The following is a 19,806-nucleotide window of genomic DNA, read 5'->3' on the forward strand; positions in this document are numbered from 1 at the left end:
AGCCAGTGCTCCTAATCACTGAGCCACCTCTCCAGCTCCGACTCTGTTTTGAATGTTCTCGAAAAGTCTTAAAATACCAAGTGAATATATCCTCCCTGTTAGAACAGTGTATATACAGATAAACAGATATAGAAAGAAAGGATAGGAAAATATTAATAACTTGAATCAACTGTTGATACCAATTTAACAATTCTTGCTACCTCATGCTTTCAACTTTTCTTTGGCTTCTAAATTTTAAAAATACAAAGGTCATTCAAAGGACATTCTTTTAGGATCATCTGAGCATGTATTACATACAGGCAATGAGGCATCATTGCCTCGGATCTTGGGCATCCTCTCCTTGCTGAGTTCTTTCTGATTGACAGCTTGCTCCGCAAATGACACCTCCAAGTTGATGTCTGTTTCAGAGGCAGGTGCGTCCTCTGGTACCCGTGGGATCAGCTCCTTGTTCTCAACAGCCACACTAGATGTTTGGTCTAGGAGAAAAAAAAAGACAATTGAACTGCATGCCCTTTATTTAAAAACCTTCTTATATATTAACAAGACCCATGGGAAGAATATTCTCTACTCTAGGAAACAATTTACTGTGATTTTAACAATAAAATGCCTACTCTGAGAATTTTATTAATGGTTCACAGCAAAAGCTGGGAGACGGAGGTGACTGGCAAACCAGGGTTCAACTGTGGGTTCTCTGCAATCACAGTTTTTCGGCTGGGTACAGATTCCAAAGCCTACTGTCAGGCATCAAACTCAGCGGCAAGTCTCATAATGTTTAGTAGGTGCAACTGTTATTTTCTTCTGCACTGAGGAACTAGAAACGAGAGCATGAGAGGCGCGCTGCATTGTAACCTCTGCCTGGAGCCGTTGCTTTAATTTCTTCAGAGTGGAACACATCCAGGGGCAGCCGTCTTCCACACCCTGGAATGTTACCTATGTACCATGGGAAAAATTCCAAAACAAAAGCTGATGCCAACAGCTCATCACGATGAAAGTCAAATCTGGAGGCACCTGGTACAAGAACCAACAAGCTTGGGGACCTGATTCTATCAGAGATCAGAAAGGTCCCTTCCGCCCAGAGTCAAACAAGCTGCGGACATTTGCATCAGCGTCTCAAAACTTTGCTTTGGCTTCTTCCTTTTGTCTGCGGCTGGTCCTCCAGGAAATAATTAACGTTGGAAATTTTTCTTTGATAAAAACATCAGCTACCAGGATGGAAGAAAACGCTTCCAAATTTCCTTGGTGATTTCTTGGCTTTTGTACGTCTCACGTTAGAAAGGCCCTGGCATGAACGCTGGGGTTCTTTTTACGGCTGATGTTTGATTCACAGTAAGATGCTGTGGACTGCAAAAGGAACAGACTGACGTGGTTGCCCATGCCCGTGACTCCAGCACTTAGGAGGTAACAAATCAGGACTTCAAAGTCATCTTCGACTGTATGGTGAGTTTAAGGCCACAGGAGCTATGAGACCCTGTCTCCAAGAGCAAAACTAGTGTTGGTGAGGTGGATCAAAGCATAAAGACATGGCCATTCAAACCCTGCAACTTGAGTTCCATCCTTGGGTCCCACAGTGAAGGAAAGAAGTGAGTAACTCGTGAAAGTTGTTCTCTGGCCTTCACATGTGCAGCACGCCCCCCCCCCCCACACGCACACACCATACATAAACAATAGAAAACAAATTTAAATAAATTAATAAACCCAAAATGAATAAATAAGCTGATAGAGGGGCATGGGAATGATGCATGCCTCCAATCCAAACAGTGAATTAATTTCCTGACTGAGCAAAATGAAACCTTGCCTCAAACAATAAAAAAACAAAAACAAAAGCCAAGATGATGCTTTATATGTTTACCTGCTAATATTGCACACTGTGAACCAAAAATGACAGAAGATGAAGTTACTTTTAAAAACCCAATAAGTACATGTCAGAAATCCAGAGGTGTATTGTTCCTGAGCTTACTGCACAGAAATAATTTTATCATCACTTAATATAAATCAAAAACCTTTGTTTCAATGGAAATAAAATTAAGAATTAAATATGAATCAAAGCCTTACTCATTCCCACTCAGCAAGCAGAGAGGATTTCGTGAGCATGTGGCCACGTGGTCATTTGAGGCTCTCAGCTCAAGAGGTTCTTGCCATTGTTTAATGCTTCTTGATTGCCAAAGGGAAACCTACAAAAAGCCTAGATTTTTGGCGTGAACCAGCCCAGCTAGCTCTCAGACAATCTTCCAGTTAGGCAAGCAAGCAAACATGTACCTATGTTAAATCCCCAAATAAAGATGAATCGAAACCTTCGTGATGGTATTATCTGCTCACATTTTTGTCCTATTTGTGTTTTTTAACAGTCTATGACAATTTTAAGTAGAATACTTAATAACTTTTATGATTAATTTTTAAATGATTATCATAAATGTCAAAACAAAAAAATTAATTTTATTTCCCCATTAGTTTATATGGTTATACGTTTTGCTGTGAATACATTATTGGTTTCCTAGGAAACAATTCACAGAGAAAAAAATGATTAGCCATTTTTGTAAATTAGAAGCTACTTTCAGCTTCTGAATGTTGGTGGACAGGAATTTAAAAACGATTCTCTTCAATGCTTCTATGTCAGCTACAATTATCACCCCCTCCTCATGCATACCCAAATAAATACGCTGTGCTGAATTCAAACCGGAGCCATTCAGAACACATTTAAAACAAATTGATTTCCTCCAGAAACATAGCAACAAGAACAAAAAAATATATATATAAAACACACCAGCCTCAGTTCAAATGTGAAATCAGGTTCAGGCAGGGAAGAGAAAAAATAAGTGTGTGTGGAAGGGTGGAGGTGGGCACTGCTAGGAGACAGTAAGTTGGCTAAGAACAGGGATGGAGCTGTCATTCCCATACGGTTCATCCAGAGAAGATAAAAGAAAATATTGAGACAAATTCCTTGCTTGTTAAATCCACAAGAGCTATTTCTTCTTCTTCTTCTTCTTCTTCTTCTTCTTCTTCTTCTTCTTCTTCTTCTTCTTCTTCTTCTTCTTCTTCTTCTTCTTCTTCTTCTACTTCTTCTTCTACTTCTTCTCCTTCTCCTCCTCCTCCTCTTCCTCCTCCTCCTCCTCCTCCTTCCACCCTCCTCCTCCTCCTCCTCTTCCTCCTCCTCCTCCTCCTCCTCCTCCTCCTCCTCCTCCTTCTTCTTCTTCTCTCTCTCTCTCTCTCTCTCTCTCTCTCTCTCTCTCTCTCTCTGCATGTGTGTGTACATGTGTGATTAATTGTTCATTTGTGCAGGCAGACTCACAGATATATACACATGCATGTGGAAATTAGTGGAAACCTCAGGTGCCAATCATCCAGCATTGTCCCCTTTACCCTTGAGACAAGTGACCTAAAACTCAACAAGCATGCTAATCTGGCTAGGCAGCAAACCTAGGGATCCATCTGTTTAAACCTCCCCAGTGCTGAAATACCATTTCAGTGTGTGGCTTTCTCACATAGGTTCTGGGAATCATACCCAAGCCCTTACATGCTTACAAGGCAAGCATCTAACTTGCAAGCACTTAACTGATTGAACCATCTTGTTAACCCTTTCTTCTAATTTAGAAGACAGTATGTTTCAGTTATAATTGCTTTTTAAAAATTATCCAGCTGTTCAAAATGTATAGAAACTATTTTATAAATATTTTTTCTCAAACTAAAAGTATACAAATCACTATGAAAAATGTAAATTTTTAATATTTCTAAGTACACACAAATATTGAGCCTTTCACAGAGTTGTATAATTTTATGAAGAGTTAAGAAAGTAGGTTAATGTGAAATATATCAATACTTTAAATATTCAAAGTCTATTACTTTTTAGTTTGTGTTTTTAAAGATCTTTATTTTATTTATATTACTGTTTAGTATACATATGTCTCTGTGTCACATGCCTGCCATGCCCAGAAGAGGATGTTAAAGTCCCTGGAACTGACCTTACATATAGCTGGGAGCTGTTGGTTGTGGGTGTTGGGAATGGGACCAGGGTGCTCTTAACTGCGGAGCTATGTGTTTTGCCCCAAAATACGTTGTCTTGAATGCAATAAAAACTCAAGTGTGTGGGAAACATTTAGATCAGACTGACACTCGTGGTTTGAGATTTTAATCAGAACCAGCCTCCCTTTACAAAACTCCAGATAGTGTTTCCGTGCATATACACATGGCTGACCTTGATGATCATCTTAAGACACCTGGGAATATGGAATCTTAATTGTGAAATTGTCTCCATCAGATTGGCTTGTGGGCAAGTCTGTGGGGCATTTCCTTGATTGCTGATTGATGTAGGAGGATTCAGCCTACTGTTGGTAATGCAATCGCTTGGCAGGTGTCCCCAGATCACTTGAGAAACATAGCTTCACATGAACCTGGGAGCCAGCCAATCAGCACCAACCGTCTATGGTCTCGGCTTGAGTTCCTGCCTTGGCTTCCCTGGATGACGGGCTGTAATCTGTAAGCCCACTCAACTCTTTCTTCCCTCAAACTGCCTTTGATTAGTGTTTTCTCACAGTGACCGTGACAACCAAACAAACAAAAACTCTATAATTTCTTTCTGAACTTTCCAACGTGTTCAAATCACCATCAGCTCACTGATAAACAAAAGAGTAGGGCATTCTCTGAACAGGTGCAGCAGCGGCCACCAGGTGACTGGACTGGCTATGTGCACAGTCTCCGGGTAATGTGCTTGGCAGCCTGACCCCAACTGCTCAGCCTTCCAGCAGAAACAGATGTGAATCAGGCCACAAGTTTGTCACCTCTTCCCCGCCTGCTGCAATCTCAGCCCGAAAGTGCTCATATAATGGAGTTGTCTCATAAAACGTTTGTTGATAGAGCCAACATTATGATCTCGGGCAAGAGAGGAAAACACGAAGAAAGGACGATGTTTTCCTCAATATCTGTTAAACAACTGGCAGTCACTCTTCTCCAAAGCCCAAAGTATATTGACACTGGCACAAAAGAGTCGTCTGTCTCTCTGAGAACCCAAGCTCTCTAGAAGGCTAGGGCTGGCACAGCCAGCTTGCTTGCCACTTCAGTGTCTGCTGGCACACAGACAGGGGGAAATACCCAGCAGTTCATTCTGATACAACACATGATAGCTACAGAGGCCTCCAAAAGAGGAAGAAGAAACTGTTTTTACAGGGGTATGTGTGTATGCACACTTGCATGCACACATACTCAGACTCATGATGTTCATGTGTGTATTGCATGCCTTCATATTTTTAAGTTTTTAATTAAAAATATTTTATTAATTTTTTCCATATTTTAAAAGAGAAGTATTGAGAAAATTCTGACAAAACAAAGATGATATCGGCTCTCAGATTTCCAGAATATCCCTTGTAAGTTTTTCCTAATGAGTGATATCTAGAGGAAGGCTGGGAAGGCTTCCCAGGCCTCTCGTTACCTGACAACCACTCTGCGACCCTGCTACTGCCAAGCCCAAGGCAACACTATCACGCACAGATGCCTCAGACACTAAGACGTGAGTAATAACCAACACCCAGCTCATCTGTGTTAGTGTTTAAGTAACTTGAGGACTTTTTTTCTTTAAGCTTCAATTTAGGATCTTAGCCAAGGATATTTTCCCTTCTTATAAACACAAAAGCTGTAACCTTTTCCTTGGTGGTGCTCAATAGAATCTTTGTATTCATTTTCTTCTAGACACTGAATCTCTAATTCATCTCTGAAATAAGAAATGTTTAATGAGAAAGAAAATTATAATCAATTTTAAAAAAAAAGCAACACTTTTTTTCTTAAAGGTTTCTCTAAAACTCCTGAAAATAAAACCCCTTGTTGAATGGAGCTTATGATTTCTGAACAAGGCACTAAAACTCCACATCCCAGATGCATGGTCTTGGGAGCATAGCTTTCCAAGTTCAAAGCTCAGTTCTCTCATCTGTAAAATGGACCAAGAGTAACACCTACCAGGGAGAATTCATGGGTGTACTGAATGAAGTACAAAGCTCTACACATTATTTTGATATGATAAACAGTCAGGAAGATGTATATACAGATTTGGATCAGATGGGAATACATATAAAAAAAGATAAAGGGCCAACCCTACATCCAGAATCATACATTTATCTTTATTTACCTAACAATAATATTTTAATAGAAGTTGCTTAGTAGAATGAAGGTAACATGTTTGAGTGACAACTGTGTTATAGCAATTAAAGGGAACAATCAAGAACACAGGTCTGACATACCCTCTTTTCCTTGGCTTTTGTTTTCGTTTGTTCCGATTGACTGCGATTCTGAGCCATCTGGAGACTAAACACAGAAAAGGAGCCACTTAGTCAATCTCCCATCTCACAACTGGAGAACATGGTGTTGTAAATAATACCATCCTAACCTTGAGAGAACAGGAAATGTACTCAGACTTATACAAGTCACAGTGAGGGGACAAAGTGCCAAGGTTACCATCAATAGACAATCCTCCAACAAGCGTGTGATTACCTGTAACAGTAAGACATATACCAAACACAACTGGGAACAGAAAAGATGCCAAGAGTACCCCTGTCATGTGCAACACCACTGTCTAGATGAAGAAGAAATGTTAGCAATATCCAGTGGTAAGTGGATATATGTGGTCTACTGTCACCATGACATAGTATTTAGCAACAACAACAAAAATTAAACTTCCAAATCATGCTTCAACATGAATAAACTCTGAAAATATTATGCTACGTGAAAGGAATAGTCAGACAGCCATGTATATTATAATTCCATGTTTATGGAAAAGTCTAGAACAGGCAAATCACACAGACCTAAAGACCCATGTTTGCCTAAATATTCAGCAGAATGTAAGGAGCAATTGCAAGTAGATATGAGCTTACTATGGGAAGCACAATAAAAATGTGTAATAATTGATAGCGATAATAAAGATATCACTGTATTATACACATCTTTTGACACTGGTTTTAAAATATTTTTATAAATTCACACAAGCATATATTTTGATCATATTCAATACCCCCAGGACCTTCTCTTATTCCCCCCCCCATTCTCATGGGAATCCCCTCTGATCCCAAACAAGTGCCCTCCTACTTTTGTGTCTATTTTAGAGAGTGGGCTTGACCTACAAAGATGGCCCTTCAGGGGTTGATAAACATGGTGAGCCAGGATTGACTCCACCCATGCCTGTGGTCAGACAGCAATTCTTCCATTTCCAGAGGGTTTTAGAAGATCAGAAAAGGGAGTCTCGGACCAGCATACAAAGAGGCCTATTTGAGTGCATTATTGTTGATAATCACTCTACTGGATTCCATTTCTACATTAAAAATAATTAGCCCTCCTACTTTCCTCTAAACACAATGAACCTCAAGCTGTTATCCACAAAAGACCCTTCTCCCTCACCCACAGTTTTACAAAAATCACTAGGGCTGGTGCCAATAAGTCATTAACATATGAGCTAGATGCCTGTAGTGCTGAAGACAATGAACAGCAAATGGCATGTCACAGACGTGACACATGGCATGGTCAAAGGTATACCTTCATTGACTGCAATATGACATTCTGCTTCCTTCTGTCTATAAGTCTGTAGAGGATTGGCCTTTCATGGCACAGTGAACACAGTCAGGAATTCTTTTTTTTTTTTTCGAGACAGGGTTTCTCTGCAGCTTTGGAGCCTATCCTGGAACTAGCTCTTGTAGACCAGGTTGGCCTCAAACGCACAGAGATCTGCCTGCCTCTGCCTCCTGAATGCTGGGATTAAAGGCGTGCGCCACCACCGCCCAGCTTAGGTATTCTACTTTTGCATATAGATATATATTTAGAGTATGTGGTCAGAGTGTTTTTGTTAGTAACAGAAGATAGGCATGCAGATGGATACATTTAGGTATTAAATTTCCTGGTGTCAGCATAAACTTCATGCTTAAGTGTGGACACTGGAAAAGCTGAATACACATTTATTCCAGAACAGAAGAGCCACAAAGATAGATGCTTTAGGGATGGGGAATGGAAGATCATCTTCTAGAGGGCGGTGTATTTCAATTAAAGGTGTCCAGCAAAAGAAAGCATTATTTTAATATGCTTGTGTTATGTCTCTCTTAATGAGACCAGCAGATAATAAAAACCAATTATTTCAGATTCTAAACCATATGGGTTAGAGTTTTCCAGGAATTTGCTGAAAAAATAATGTTTCTTCCAGCACCAAGTAACAACATTGTCCTCGAGACTGGCAGGAATCCCACACCACAAATTTATTAAAGTTCAGCTTTCTGCCCATTCCTGCTTTACACATTCTCTGAGTTTTCTAGGTGGACAGAACCAGGGAGGAAGCAATACTTTTTAATTAGGAAAGAAATGTCATATTGTATAGCTTTATCATTCATTTTTCTGTAACTGGAAACCCAGTTCCGTCCTTCAGCCCTGGTAGATGTCCCAAATAACCACTGGTTAGTAAGCAAACAAGCAACTTATACAAGTGCCTGGAGCAATCTAGTGACCCTGAATTCCTGGAAACGGGCTGAGTTTGATCCACAGCTGGCCATGCAAGGAGAATAATAGTCTGTAACTGAAAGGACTTTTGCAGAAGAGCAAAATGATTGCAAAAGGTAAAAGCTTTCTACACAACAACAGTCCCCAAAAAAGGTACCTTAAATATAAGCTCTTCCATTTTACTTTTTATGAAGAATCATGAAAATTTTATTGCCCTTTGCTTATACTATAAATGGGTTCTCAAATTCAGGCTGCTCAGCATCAGAGTCATGTTTGGAAGTGGAAATACAGCAGGAGGAAGAACGCTTTAAAGTCAGACAAAATTGGGTTTAGCATCTATGGGACATTGAGCACGTTACTTAAAGTCTATGAACCTCAGCCATAGGATAGCAATGATAACACCTCAGTCATAAGACAGCTGTGTGGATTCAATGAGATAAAGTAGGTGAAGCCGTTAGCTCAGTAGCTGTGGCAGCAATTGCTATTGCTAATGTTGTCATTAGAACCATTATTCAAGAATCCTTTTGTTACCCTCCCAATGACTTCTGTGGGTTTTCTAAACCAGAGCTGATGGAGCCAGAAGGCAAATTTTCTGTGCTCTTAAAAACATCATTTAGTTCAGCTGACTTTTCCTTGTTGGTAGCAAGACTTGCATAAGTGTGATCATTTCAGTGCAATGCAAGCCCCTTATTTCCTCACTGATAAGCAATGAATGATCTATCAACTAGCTATTCTGCACAGCACTGTGAGGGCCACATGGGTCTACTACTTCTACCATCTCCCTAAAATCTCTTTATTTACCATTCTTCTGTTTCCACCCCTAATCCAGCATCTTCCATGAAAACACTAACCATCTGGGTTTGTCTTAACTCAAATCTCTATGCCATGGGAGGTGCCGAAAGTTTGCCACAAAGAGGGTGTTCCTTCTCTCAAGGTCCCAACTTCACAGTTCAGGTGCCGTCTGTTTCCTCATACCTCACTTCCACTCATTTTTGAGTTGGTTGGAAATTCAAAGATTTCTTCTAGCAATAGTAGGACCAGGCAGTGATGGCATATACTTTTAATTCCTCTGTACTTGGGAGGCAGAGGCAGTGGGATCTCTGCGAGTTAGAGGCAAACGCTGGCTACAGAGTATGTTCCAGGACAACCAGGGCTACACAGATGAAACCTGTCTTGGAAAACCAAGAAAAGAAAAAAGGAATAACATACTCCCCCTGCCCTGCTTTTCTATCAGAAACAACTGGCAGGCAGGCTGTGTGGAAGGCCTTCACCCCAACTTTGTCATACCTAGTGGTGTGATAGGCACATCTAAATGCTCCCAGGACTCCATCCTACCGACCACAGAATTTTTGTACTGAATTTGAACTTGCTTAGGTATTTGCCTCCCTGGGAACCTTCTAGAATGGGAAAAGTCAATCAAGAACATTGGCACACTGCCGGCACAGCGCTTTGACACGGGGTAGACACTAGGCACTCATTCAGTTTGCAATGATCTTGAAGGAACTGGATTGGTTCCGATGAGTCCAAGCATTTCAGCCTTTGCCATCCTATCAGTAAAGAATCTTACTTTTTCTCGTGCTTCTCTCTGTTGAGCAAATATGTCTCTGACGTCAGGAATGTGGTGCTGTTTGTTTTTCTTCCTCAAGGTCTGGGAGACCGTTTCTACCCGTTTCTGAACAGCTGCCGCCTGAGTCCGGGTAAGCGTGGATAAAAACGCGATGCTATCTTGGGGGTCATCGGCAGACTCTCCAAAGAGATTGGACAACCCAGCCTCCTTGAGCCATTCTTCTTCCAGTTCTCCCTCTAAAATAGTTTTGTAAAAGAAAGAAACACGTCATTTTGTAACCATAAAATATAAGAACGTTCATGCTTTTCGACTATCGGAAATCCTGACTGAAACGCTTCTATTACAACTAAGCCAGTGTTGAGAATCATTATCTGAAACTTGGACAACTGCCATCTACTCTGGCCATAGTGATAGCAAATTTTGGGTCAATTTCATATATACTTAATTAAAATTTTTTAAATTGCTTCACATGTAATTAACCTCCACAACTTCCTGCATATTAACTAAGGAGGGCGGTACTGCCCTCCTTCTAGAGGCTAGCGAGCCATAAAGAGATAACCTCCTCCAGCGGGCGGCGCAAGAAGTTGGTGCTGAGAGCATACAGGCAGATCTAGTTTCTTGGCTTAAATTCAAGGCTTAAATTAATGTTGGAGTCCAACATTAATCTCTAAAAGGGTTTGTTCTCTCGGTTCTATGTCGCTGGTGAGGCATATGGCAAGTTAGTAAAAAGAAAAAATATCAGGGCATGGGGGAACTATTCAATTTCAAAATAATTTTTCCAATTTTTTTCTCAAATGAGATAATGGAGATATAAGAGAATTTTTTTAAAGCACATTTCTTTCAACAACAATAACAAAAGAGCTTGTATGAAAACTAACTAGATAATTGATTGAGAACACGGAAAGTAAAAATTCTGCTATAACTTAAATATAGTTCCTTCCACATCTGTGGTCTCTGCATCGGAACTAGATTGAATATATGACTAAACGTAAATGTGTCCGAACTGAACATGGGTACGAACTATTTTTTCCTTTTTTTGTGTGTGTTTTATTTGTTTATTTTTCTTGTTGGGTGGGTCGTTTGTTTTTCTTTAGACACTGTCTCACTACATAGCTCAGGCAGGCTCTAAATTTTTGGTCTCCTACAGCAGACACCTGCAAGCCCTACCTGGCCTGACTAAAGAAGACATTTCAATTATTGTCATTCCCTAAACACAATATCACACCTATATAATGTACTTTAGGATGTTAGCACATACTATGAAAAACACGGAACTGATTTAAAGTATACAGGAGTATGTAAATAGGTTTACACAAATTCTGTGTCTTTATAAAAAGACACATATCTGTGGATTTCTGGGGCTCTGGAGGTCCTGGAACCAATCATTCCTAGATACGAAGGGATGCTGTATTTTAAGGCCTAATGAAGCTTGTAGAAAAACAGATGGAAAACCAGTCTAGAGTCACTCCAAGCACCATGTTTATAGAGAGAAATAAAAAAGTAATAGCAGGTCGCAAAAGACACAGAAGAGTCTGTAGTCCATTCCAGAAGCTTGACAGCCATGTCATTTTGAACAAGGCAGCCTCAAGTTAATTCTGCCTTTTCCTATGTAAACTAAATGAGGATCACCAGAGCTACTTCAAGACTGAAAGGTCAGGACCCTTTGCAAATATTATCATCTGTAGCACTAGAGAATGATTTCTGTCTTTCTACACCAGAGCAGCTCCTTGAGTGTAGAAATCAAGTGTCAAAAGCCCGGGCCAGGAGAAAAACAGCCAGTCATTGTCATTACTGCTAAGTAGATAAAACACACCACAGGTGCATAAACCCAGAGTTCTGGGAGGGGGAGGGGTTTGACATTATTATGACAAGGAAAACAAGATGATTATAGCTGTTAGTACATTAAAAATAGAAGAAAAACAAACTATTTAAAACCTAAGAAAAGCAGGCATGGTGGCTCACTCCTTTAATCTCAGCACAAGGGGCAGAGGCAGTCAGATCTCCATGAGTGGAGGACCAGCTTGGTCTATATAGTGAGTTCCAAGACAACCAGGGCTGCATAGTGAGATCATGTCAATAACAGTAATAATAATAATACCCAAGAAAAATGAGTATATATAATTATGCCCATTGTTCTTCGTCATCTATGAATTCAATTTAACTTTGAAGATTTCTCAAACAGCTAAAGGTACATTTCTACACATAAGACTTAAATGTGTGTTTCCTACTGAGCAACTGGCAAGTTGCTTTTGTCTTAAAACACACACTAGAAGATGATATTTATTAATTATTCCAAATAAGATAGGTTTTTCTTATAATGTATTGAAAAGAATGGCAGAAAAATATATGAGAAATCAGATTGGCTGATATGATTTTCTTTTATCAATCTGAAAAATATTAAACTAAGGAAAGTATCCAAGCCTGGTACAGTGACACATACCCGTGACCCCAGCTCTTATAAGGCTGATGCAGGAGAATTACAAGTTCAAGGTAATCCTGGGCTACATAGTGAGATCCTATGTAAGAAGAGTGCTGAAGCTGACCCAGATTACTACTGGTAAATTATTTTTAAAGCAACATTGTAGCAAAGGAGAAAACCCTATTTATAGAGTTACTTTAATTCATTGCTTCATTGACTCTAAGTTAAAGATGTCTGTACTAGTGGACCACAGAACTGATTATAACTATCTTTTGGCATTTATATATCTACTGATACACCAACATATATATACAAGTTCATGGAGAGCATAGAAAGAAAGCCACAGTTTTGATGATAAAATCTGGCATCACAAATATGCTGATGTCCTTAATTTTAATTTTTAAAATTTTAAAGTATTAAAGGAATTAGTAAAAAACTTAAGAAAAAAATATTTTAAAAGTCAAGTATTGCATGTTTTCTCCAGAATATCAAGTATAATAGTGAATGAATTATATATAAAATACCATTGGGAAGAAATGTGAGCAAAACCTATATGTTAAATTCTAGAAAGAAGCAACTAAGGAGCGGAAAATGCTAATGCTATCTTCCAGCATCCAAATCTGCACCCTGCCATCGGCAAAGCAAACTGTGCTGTTTTCAATCTGGATACTGTGCTGAGTGATACAGAACCAGGTCTACCTGATGTCTCAAAACCTCACGGGTGTCTTATGCACATCTGCAATGTGCAAATTTATTGGCTAGAAACCAGAGAAATAACCTCAAACGCTGAAAGGATGACCATATATGAAAAAGGAGAATGAACTTATTTGTTCTTCCTTAAAGCAGAAAGAGCTACACCAGCTAAGTCTCAGTTAGAAGAAAACAGACTGCAAACCAACATAGTTCTAACAAATCCAGCTACTTAACAAATAGAAAAACAGAATCAGTGCAACGTAAAGAGCCTGCCATCACCATCCACACTTCCTGAAGACCAAATAGCCATGAGGCTAGGATATTGTGGAAGTAACTAACGTCAGCATGGATGATTTTAAACAGCAAGTCTAACTCACTGAATCTTTAATGGAATGGACTTAGCCATTGTTATAAACTGAGTTTGCTCACAACACTTGTACCTGGTAATTGGACTTAAATCTGCTGCAGCTTAGTAACCTTCAAGTTCAAAGGCAACTACTTGGGGTCTGTTCTCTTCCTCTCTGGACATCCATTTTCTACTAATACACATGAGTTTTATTCACTTAGTCATTACCATCAGGTTCTTTGACAACAACGGCCTCTTGACCTTCCTGGCGATTTTCATGAGACTTCTTGATATTTTCTAGTTCCGTCCAATAGTCCTCCATTGACAATACTTCATCCAAAGAGTCCTGGGAACCCGATCGATCAAATAGAAGCCTCTCTTTAACTTTGGTGGAGCTTTCTTGGTTCATGGTGTACTGGCCATATCTGCGACTATAAATACAGAACAAAATATGGTTTATTGCAGCATGAGAAATGAGTACTATTTCCAAAATATCACAACACCAAGGTGGGAAGTCTGGGAACTAAAGTTCACCCTTGCTTTGCTAACTTATGGTCAGCGGCACCAAAGGGGAAGCAGTCTGATGATTCATCTAAATTTCAGGCTCTACAGAAAAGAAGAACAAAGAACCAGGAGCAACTACTAACTTACACTTTCACTTAGATTTATTTAAATCTAAAATTTTATATTTAGAAAGTAATGAAGTGAGGCTAAGTTATTGGCTATTCACAAATAAATTAGGAACACATTTTATATAATGCATAATTTTTAGCCATTACATGTATATTCAAACTCAATCAACTTATAGCAATCACTGCCTCCAGAAAATAAAGGGTTAATTTCAATTTCTATCTCATTTTTGGTGTTGAAATATATAGAAGTTGACTTACAAAATTTTCTGTCCTAATCTACTGAAGAAAGTACTTTTAAAACTATAAATGGACTCATGACTTGTAAATAATTTCTAACATGGCTAAATACTCATTTAATTGGAAATTCTGAACAAATTAAAATTGTCTCTTGCCATTTATGAACAAAAGATAAATTGGTATGCGACTTGTTTCCCTTACATTTCTTTATTGGGCAGGAGAGGGTTCATGAGTCACGGAGAGTATGAGGAGGTCAAAGGACAGTTTGGGAAAATCAGTTCTATCTTTCCATGCCGTAGGTCCCAGGGATTGAACTCTGATCACCAGGCTTGTCAACAAGTGTCTTTACCTACTGACTGCCTTATTGGCCCTTCAGTGAGATTTTTATGAATTCAAGTAAACTAGTTTTCATGATACCCACATCCCACCTACTTCTGAAATGGAATTATGATAATTTGCAATAAAAAACTATGTAAAATAGAAATTTTTATCCTTGTAATTTACAGATAGAAAGAAAACAACCCTTAAGTACCTCAAAAAGGTACATTTTCATCTCTGGAGTCTTCGCTTTATATAAAATTCTTTTCTTCTTAAAGACTACAATTTGAGTGGGGATAATAATTGGTAGAAGAGTTTTATTATTCTAATTTCAAATGCTTTTTTATCTCCCAAGAACTACTAAGAAGCAATACTTGCTAGACTGGTTTTATTCCTTGTACATATTGAAAATAAAGAGAAGCATAATAAAATAAAACTCTTTAGTATTCCATGAGTCATAGTCTCATATTGAAACTGGTCTTTCTGATATTTCAAAGAGTAAGACCCTAACACTATGTGAAGGAGCGGGTTCCTAAACTCTGACAAGCCCATCTGGTTGGATTCCAAATGGTTTGTTATGGGGGGAAAAAAAAATGAAGGTAAAGAACGTGTGAAAAAAGGGAGCACAACCAAGCCGTTAGCTGTGATGTGCTACCAGGCTGTGATATGGTACCAGGCAAGTTATATTCATTAAGGCTGGTTCTTAGATCTTCAGTACGTTATTATTGTGAGAATAAAAAGAAGGACCATTGACAAATCCCCATGGAGTAGGGTATAGAACCCTACCCTAGTCATCTCAACCCTCAGTAGACTAAGCCAGCAGGATTGCAAATTCAAAGCCACCTTGGGCTGTACAGTGAGATGCCGTACCTCACAAACAATATCTCTGGTTTCCTGCCATCATCCTGGGTGGGCTTCAGGGACAGGGTTAGCAAGAGGAAGTGGAGAGAATGCCTGACAATCTCTTTCATCCATTGTCTATCATCGGCCTCCTTCATCCTTAACTCAAGGGCTCCTCCTCCCTTCTAGCCCACTCAGCCTGTTTACGTCACTGGGTATGCAACCGCCAAGCCAGGTGACTGGCCCCATTTATCAATGTGGAGTCTTGCTGTCCCTGTAGGATTTTCAGTCTTGATTTGTAAACTGTTCATAAAATGTCAGCCCTCTCACGAAGGTTTGCATTTCCAGGTTCAGAAGCTTCACTCAGCTGTGTGGTCCACCTCCTTAATCAGCCTGTCTGGATAGCTAAAGCAGATTCACTGTGCTTCCCACCCGTTTTTGTTGTTGTCTATTTCATGACAACTTTGCAGGAATCACGGCTTTGCTTTTGTTTTCTCTCTCATTAGATGATAAAATTGGCTGCCATTTTCTTGTTTTCTATCTCTGGCTCTATGGTCCCTGTTGAAGACCACAATAAGTCCTATGAACTGTGAGAAGTATAATAACTAATAATACCAAATAATGTAGATTACCTGCACACAGGAAAGTGGTGCACCTGAACAGAAGAACATTAAGTCTTTCACTCCTGCTGAAATGTGTTTGCTCTGGCAAGTAAGTTCCAGTAAATTTTTATTAAGATAGCATGTACAGAAAAATTTGAGGGCACTGAGTTATAGCGTTATTACATAAACGTATCTTCTCTGTCAAGCCCTGCCTTCCAAACATGCACATAGCACCAATCTCATACCTCAGAGCTGATGAAGTGACTCAATACTGTGACTTTGCTAGGATTTGGCTGCTGAATCCTTGTGATAACTGGAAAATCCATGAATCATGGCCCTTTTCCATTCTTTTCCTTTTTCTTTTCCTTTTGTATCACTGGTGAGTATTGTTGGACCAGATTTTCTATTTTAAATATTAGGGTGAGAATGGGATAAGCAAATGTTTGGCAATAAACCACTCTTTGCTGAATTCTGTCAATCTAGTTTTTTTTCTTCTAATGCAAACATTTCTTTCTGGTGAGGCCAGCTAGTATGCTGTCTCACATCTTTTGAGGGATCCTTCAGGGAGACTAAAACCATCTTAAAGCTGCCCTGATAAGTGACCAGTTACTCGATTTCTTTCTTTCTTTTTTTTTATTTTAAGGACTGTGTCTTTTCTATTAACACTTATTCTTAAAATTGAGTTCACAATCATAAAGCACCATCTGCTAGGTGTAATGAAGCCGAGTGGAAGAGAATTCATCTCCACACGACCTCAGCTGGTACGTGGTGCTGAAATCAAGGAAACAAAGACTCTACCACAGGCAGCTACCAACTGCCCCAAGGACCTGCTGTCAAACAACCCTTCAAGTCCTTTCTTTCCCTCCAGCAGCCCCTGTGAGGCTTCGAGCAGCCCTGACTCACTCATCTCCAACAACTGCAATAACCAAAATGAAAATAGTCCTCTCAGGGAAGTTGTCTGCCAGTGGCTCCCAGTCTTGTTGTGCATACATCATGCTCTTTCTAACACACACATTGCCCTTGACCTTTTCTCATGGCCACCAAAACCACCAAGAAATATTTACTTTCACCGACTCTTATGGGTCTTCATGGAATGTTCTTTTTCACCCTTGCTACCATGTCTTCTATGCTTATAAAGGTAACTGAACCTTTACTGTATTGATGTGGGATTCCCCTCTGCATGCTGTGAATATCATTGGTTAATAAAGAAACTGTCTTGGCCCTGTGCAGGGAATCGAGGTAGGCAGGGAAAACTAAACTGAATGCTGGGAGAAAGGAGGTGGAGTCATGGAGAAACCATGTAGCCCCACTGGAGACAGATGCTGGGAACTTTACCCAGTAAGCCACAGTCATGTGGCAATACAGAGATTACTAGAAATGGGTTAAATTAACATATAAGAGTTAGCTAAGAGCTAATGGGCCAATCAGTGATTTAATTAATACAGTTTCTGTGTAATTATTTCGGGTCTGAGCTGCTGAGTAGCCAGGAACAAAACAAGTAGCCTCCTCTTGCAACACTATACTTTCCCCAGGTATAACTTATCTCAGTTTGCCTTAAATTTTTCACGTGATCAGAAAATTTTAAATGTATCTATACTCTTCAAGGTATTAGGAATGCCTATTTTTGCTTGTGTTTTTGTTCTTTTAGATACAGAGTCTTCCTATATAGCCCCCACTGGCCTTATACTCACTCTGAAGACCACACTGTCCTTCAACTTGCCATCGACCCTTTTTGGCCTCCCAAGTGCTGAGATTCCGGACATGTGCCACCACACACAGGTTGTTATTTCTTTTGTCACAGAGAATGCAAAAATGATTGGACAATTTGTATTCTACAGGAAGGTAAGGCTGTCATTGGTAATGCCACAGTAGACTGATCAATGACTCATCCTCCTGTCAATTCAGCCAGCAGAGATGTAGACACCCAAGCACCAAATGATTCTCCCACTGCCTTACTCCGCGATCTTTGGTAGGTCACTCACCTCTACTTCTTCATCTTCCTACCTTTAATAGAAAGCTACCAATAGCACTGAGGTCTCAGGAAGTCACTCCATGGTAAATATGTTAACTAGGAGATCCTCCTACCAGCAACAAACAAAAGCCTTAATCTGAAGTCCTACCAGAGTGTCTCATGCTTAGTCATGAGAAGAAAGTAATAGCCATGGTGTCCTTCCTAACTGCATACAATTCCCTCCTTTATGTCTTAATAAGGCTACTTGTGCTCTCTTCTAAGACTCAGAGGAATCACTTATCCTCTAGTCCAATTCTCAAACTAGGATGACAGAGACCCCTTTACATAGGCAAAAAGGCTTTAAGAATAACCAGAAAGCTTTCCCTTGTGTATGTTTTATCTATTGTTATTACATGAGGTATTAAAAGTGAAAAAATAAATATAATTCATTTACAAAGAATATAAGTTTTTGGAAGAAGGAGAAAAGGAGGAGGAGGAGGAGAGGAGGAAGGAAGAGGAGAAGAAGAAGAACGCTACATCCTTCCAGGCAAACCAATAACAAATGAACAAAAACTGAGATGATAGACCTTTGTCCTATGCCATGTGGCTGGGGCAGGCAGAACCCAAGAGATCACAGTCTGGGCTTTGTAGCCTTGCCCAGGAGAGGACTCCAGCAACATCTTTGCACCAAATTGGAGCCTGCCCAACACCTCTGGGCACTATTATGTCTTTGATGAGGAAGCATGGTTCTGCCCAGCACAATGAGGGTCTAAGTGAGACAAGGAGACCCACACCGGAACCTAGGGCACTGTGCCCAGAATACTGGCCCACTGCCTGGCACTGCAAGGTGCCATGCAGAAGGGCACTACCATGAAGAGCAAATATATGGTGTGGCATGGGAGAGAGACACAGAATGGTTCCTATCCTGTGGACAGAGGCGTATCTGAAGAGGCAAAAAGGTGAGGAGTGGGTTGAGGTGGATGGCTTGATTGCCACTCAGAGCCACAGTGATATCAGGGCCTGGGTAACTGCTGGGGCTCATGTATGAGTTCATGACTCTGATGCAGCCTTGGTCTCTGTTAGTGATCGTAGCTCCTGATGCCACAAAAGGCAGAAAGAATAGAGCTGCACAGAGTCAGCCCTACCCCTCACTGTCTGCCATGCTAGGGAGAACTGGTCCTGCCCCTCACTGGCTGAAGAATTTAAGGTGAGAGGATCTTGCACCTCATCTGGGCAGCACAATAGAGCTGACCCTATTCACTTGGGCATGAGAGAACTGTCCCTGAGGGTGTGAGAATGAGACAGAAGGTCATGGCCCTCTTGGACAACATGTGGCATAGGTGAGGGAAAGGTACCCTCCTCACCACACCGCTCACCACTTGCAGCAGGTTAAGGAACCTAACTCAACCCCTTATCAACTGCAGCACTCGGTAGAATGAGTCCAGTGTCTTGCCCCTTTACCAGCTGCAACACTTGAGGAGAACAGACCCTACAGCTCCTCTGGACAGCACGGTAGAACTGGCCCTGCTGGAGGAGGTGTGGGTCGGGCAGCCCTGAAGTTCTGAGCACAAGAGAGCTGTCCGCACTACTCCTCTGTTATGTGGTGATGTGGTGAGAGACAGATGTCCCCCTTTACTCCCAAGTCCCTTGCTGCCTGCAACAGATGAAGGAGGCGACCCTCCCCCCATCCCTTAACAGCTGAAACACTCAGGAAAGCAGGCTCTGATCCTCTCAGTGGCAGCACAGA

General features: G+C 40.4%; 1 protein-coding gene across 4 annotated transcripts in view; it reads right to left on the reverse strand.

Moving 5' to 3' along the window:
* Positions 1–19,806, reverse strand: part of Arhgap18 (Rho GTPase activating protein 18) — a 210,875-nt gene that overhangs the window by 50,544 nt on the left and 140,525 nt on the right. For all 4 annotated transcript variants that reach the window (XM_075946884.1, XM_075946895.1, XM_075946915.1 and 1 more), the window contains exons 2-5: positions 13,708–13,910; positions 10,022–10,257; positions 6,222–6,285; positions 298–476 (exon numbers count right to left, since the gene is read on the reverse strand). In XM_075946884.1, coding sequence (XP_075802999.1) covers positions 298–476; positions 6,222–6,285; positions 10,022–10,257; positions 13,708–13,910 — 682 coding nt within the window. The remainder of the gene's footprint in view (positions 1–297; positions 477–6,221; positions 6,286–10,021; positions 10,258–13,707; positions 13,911–19,806) is intronic.

Source organism: Microtus pennsylvanicus, chromosome 1, assembly GCF_037038515.1.
Source record: "Microtus pennsylvanicus isolate mMicPen1 chromosome 1, mMicPen1.hap1, whole genome shotgun sequence".
NCBI lineage: Eukaryota > Metazoa > Chordata > Mammalia > Rodentia > Cricetidae > Microtus > Microtus pennsylvanicus.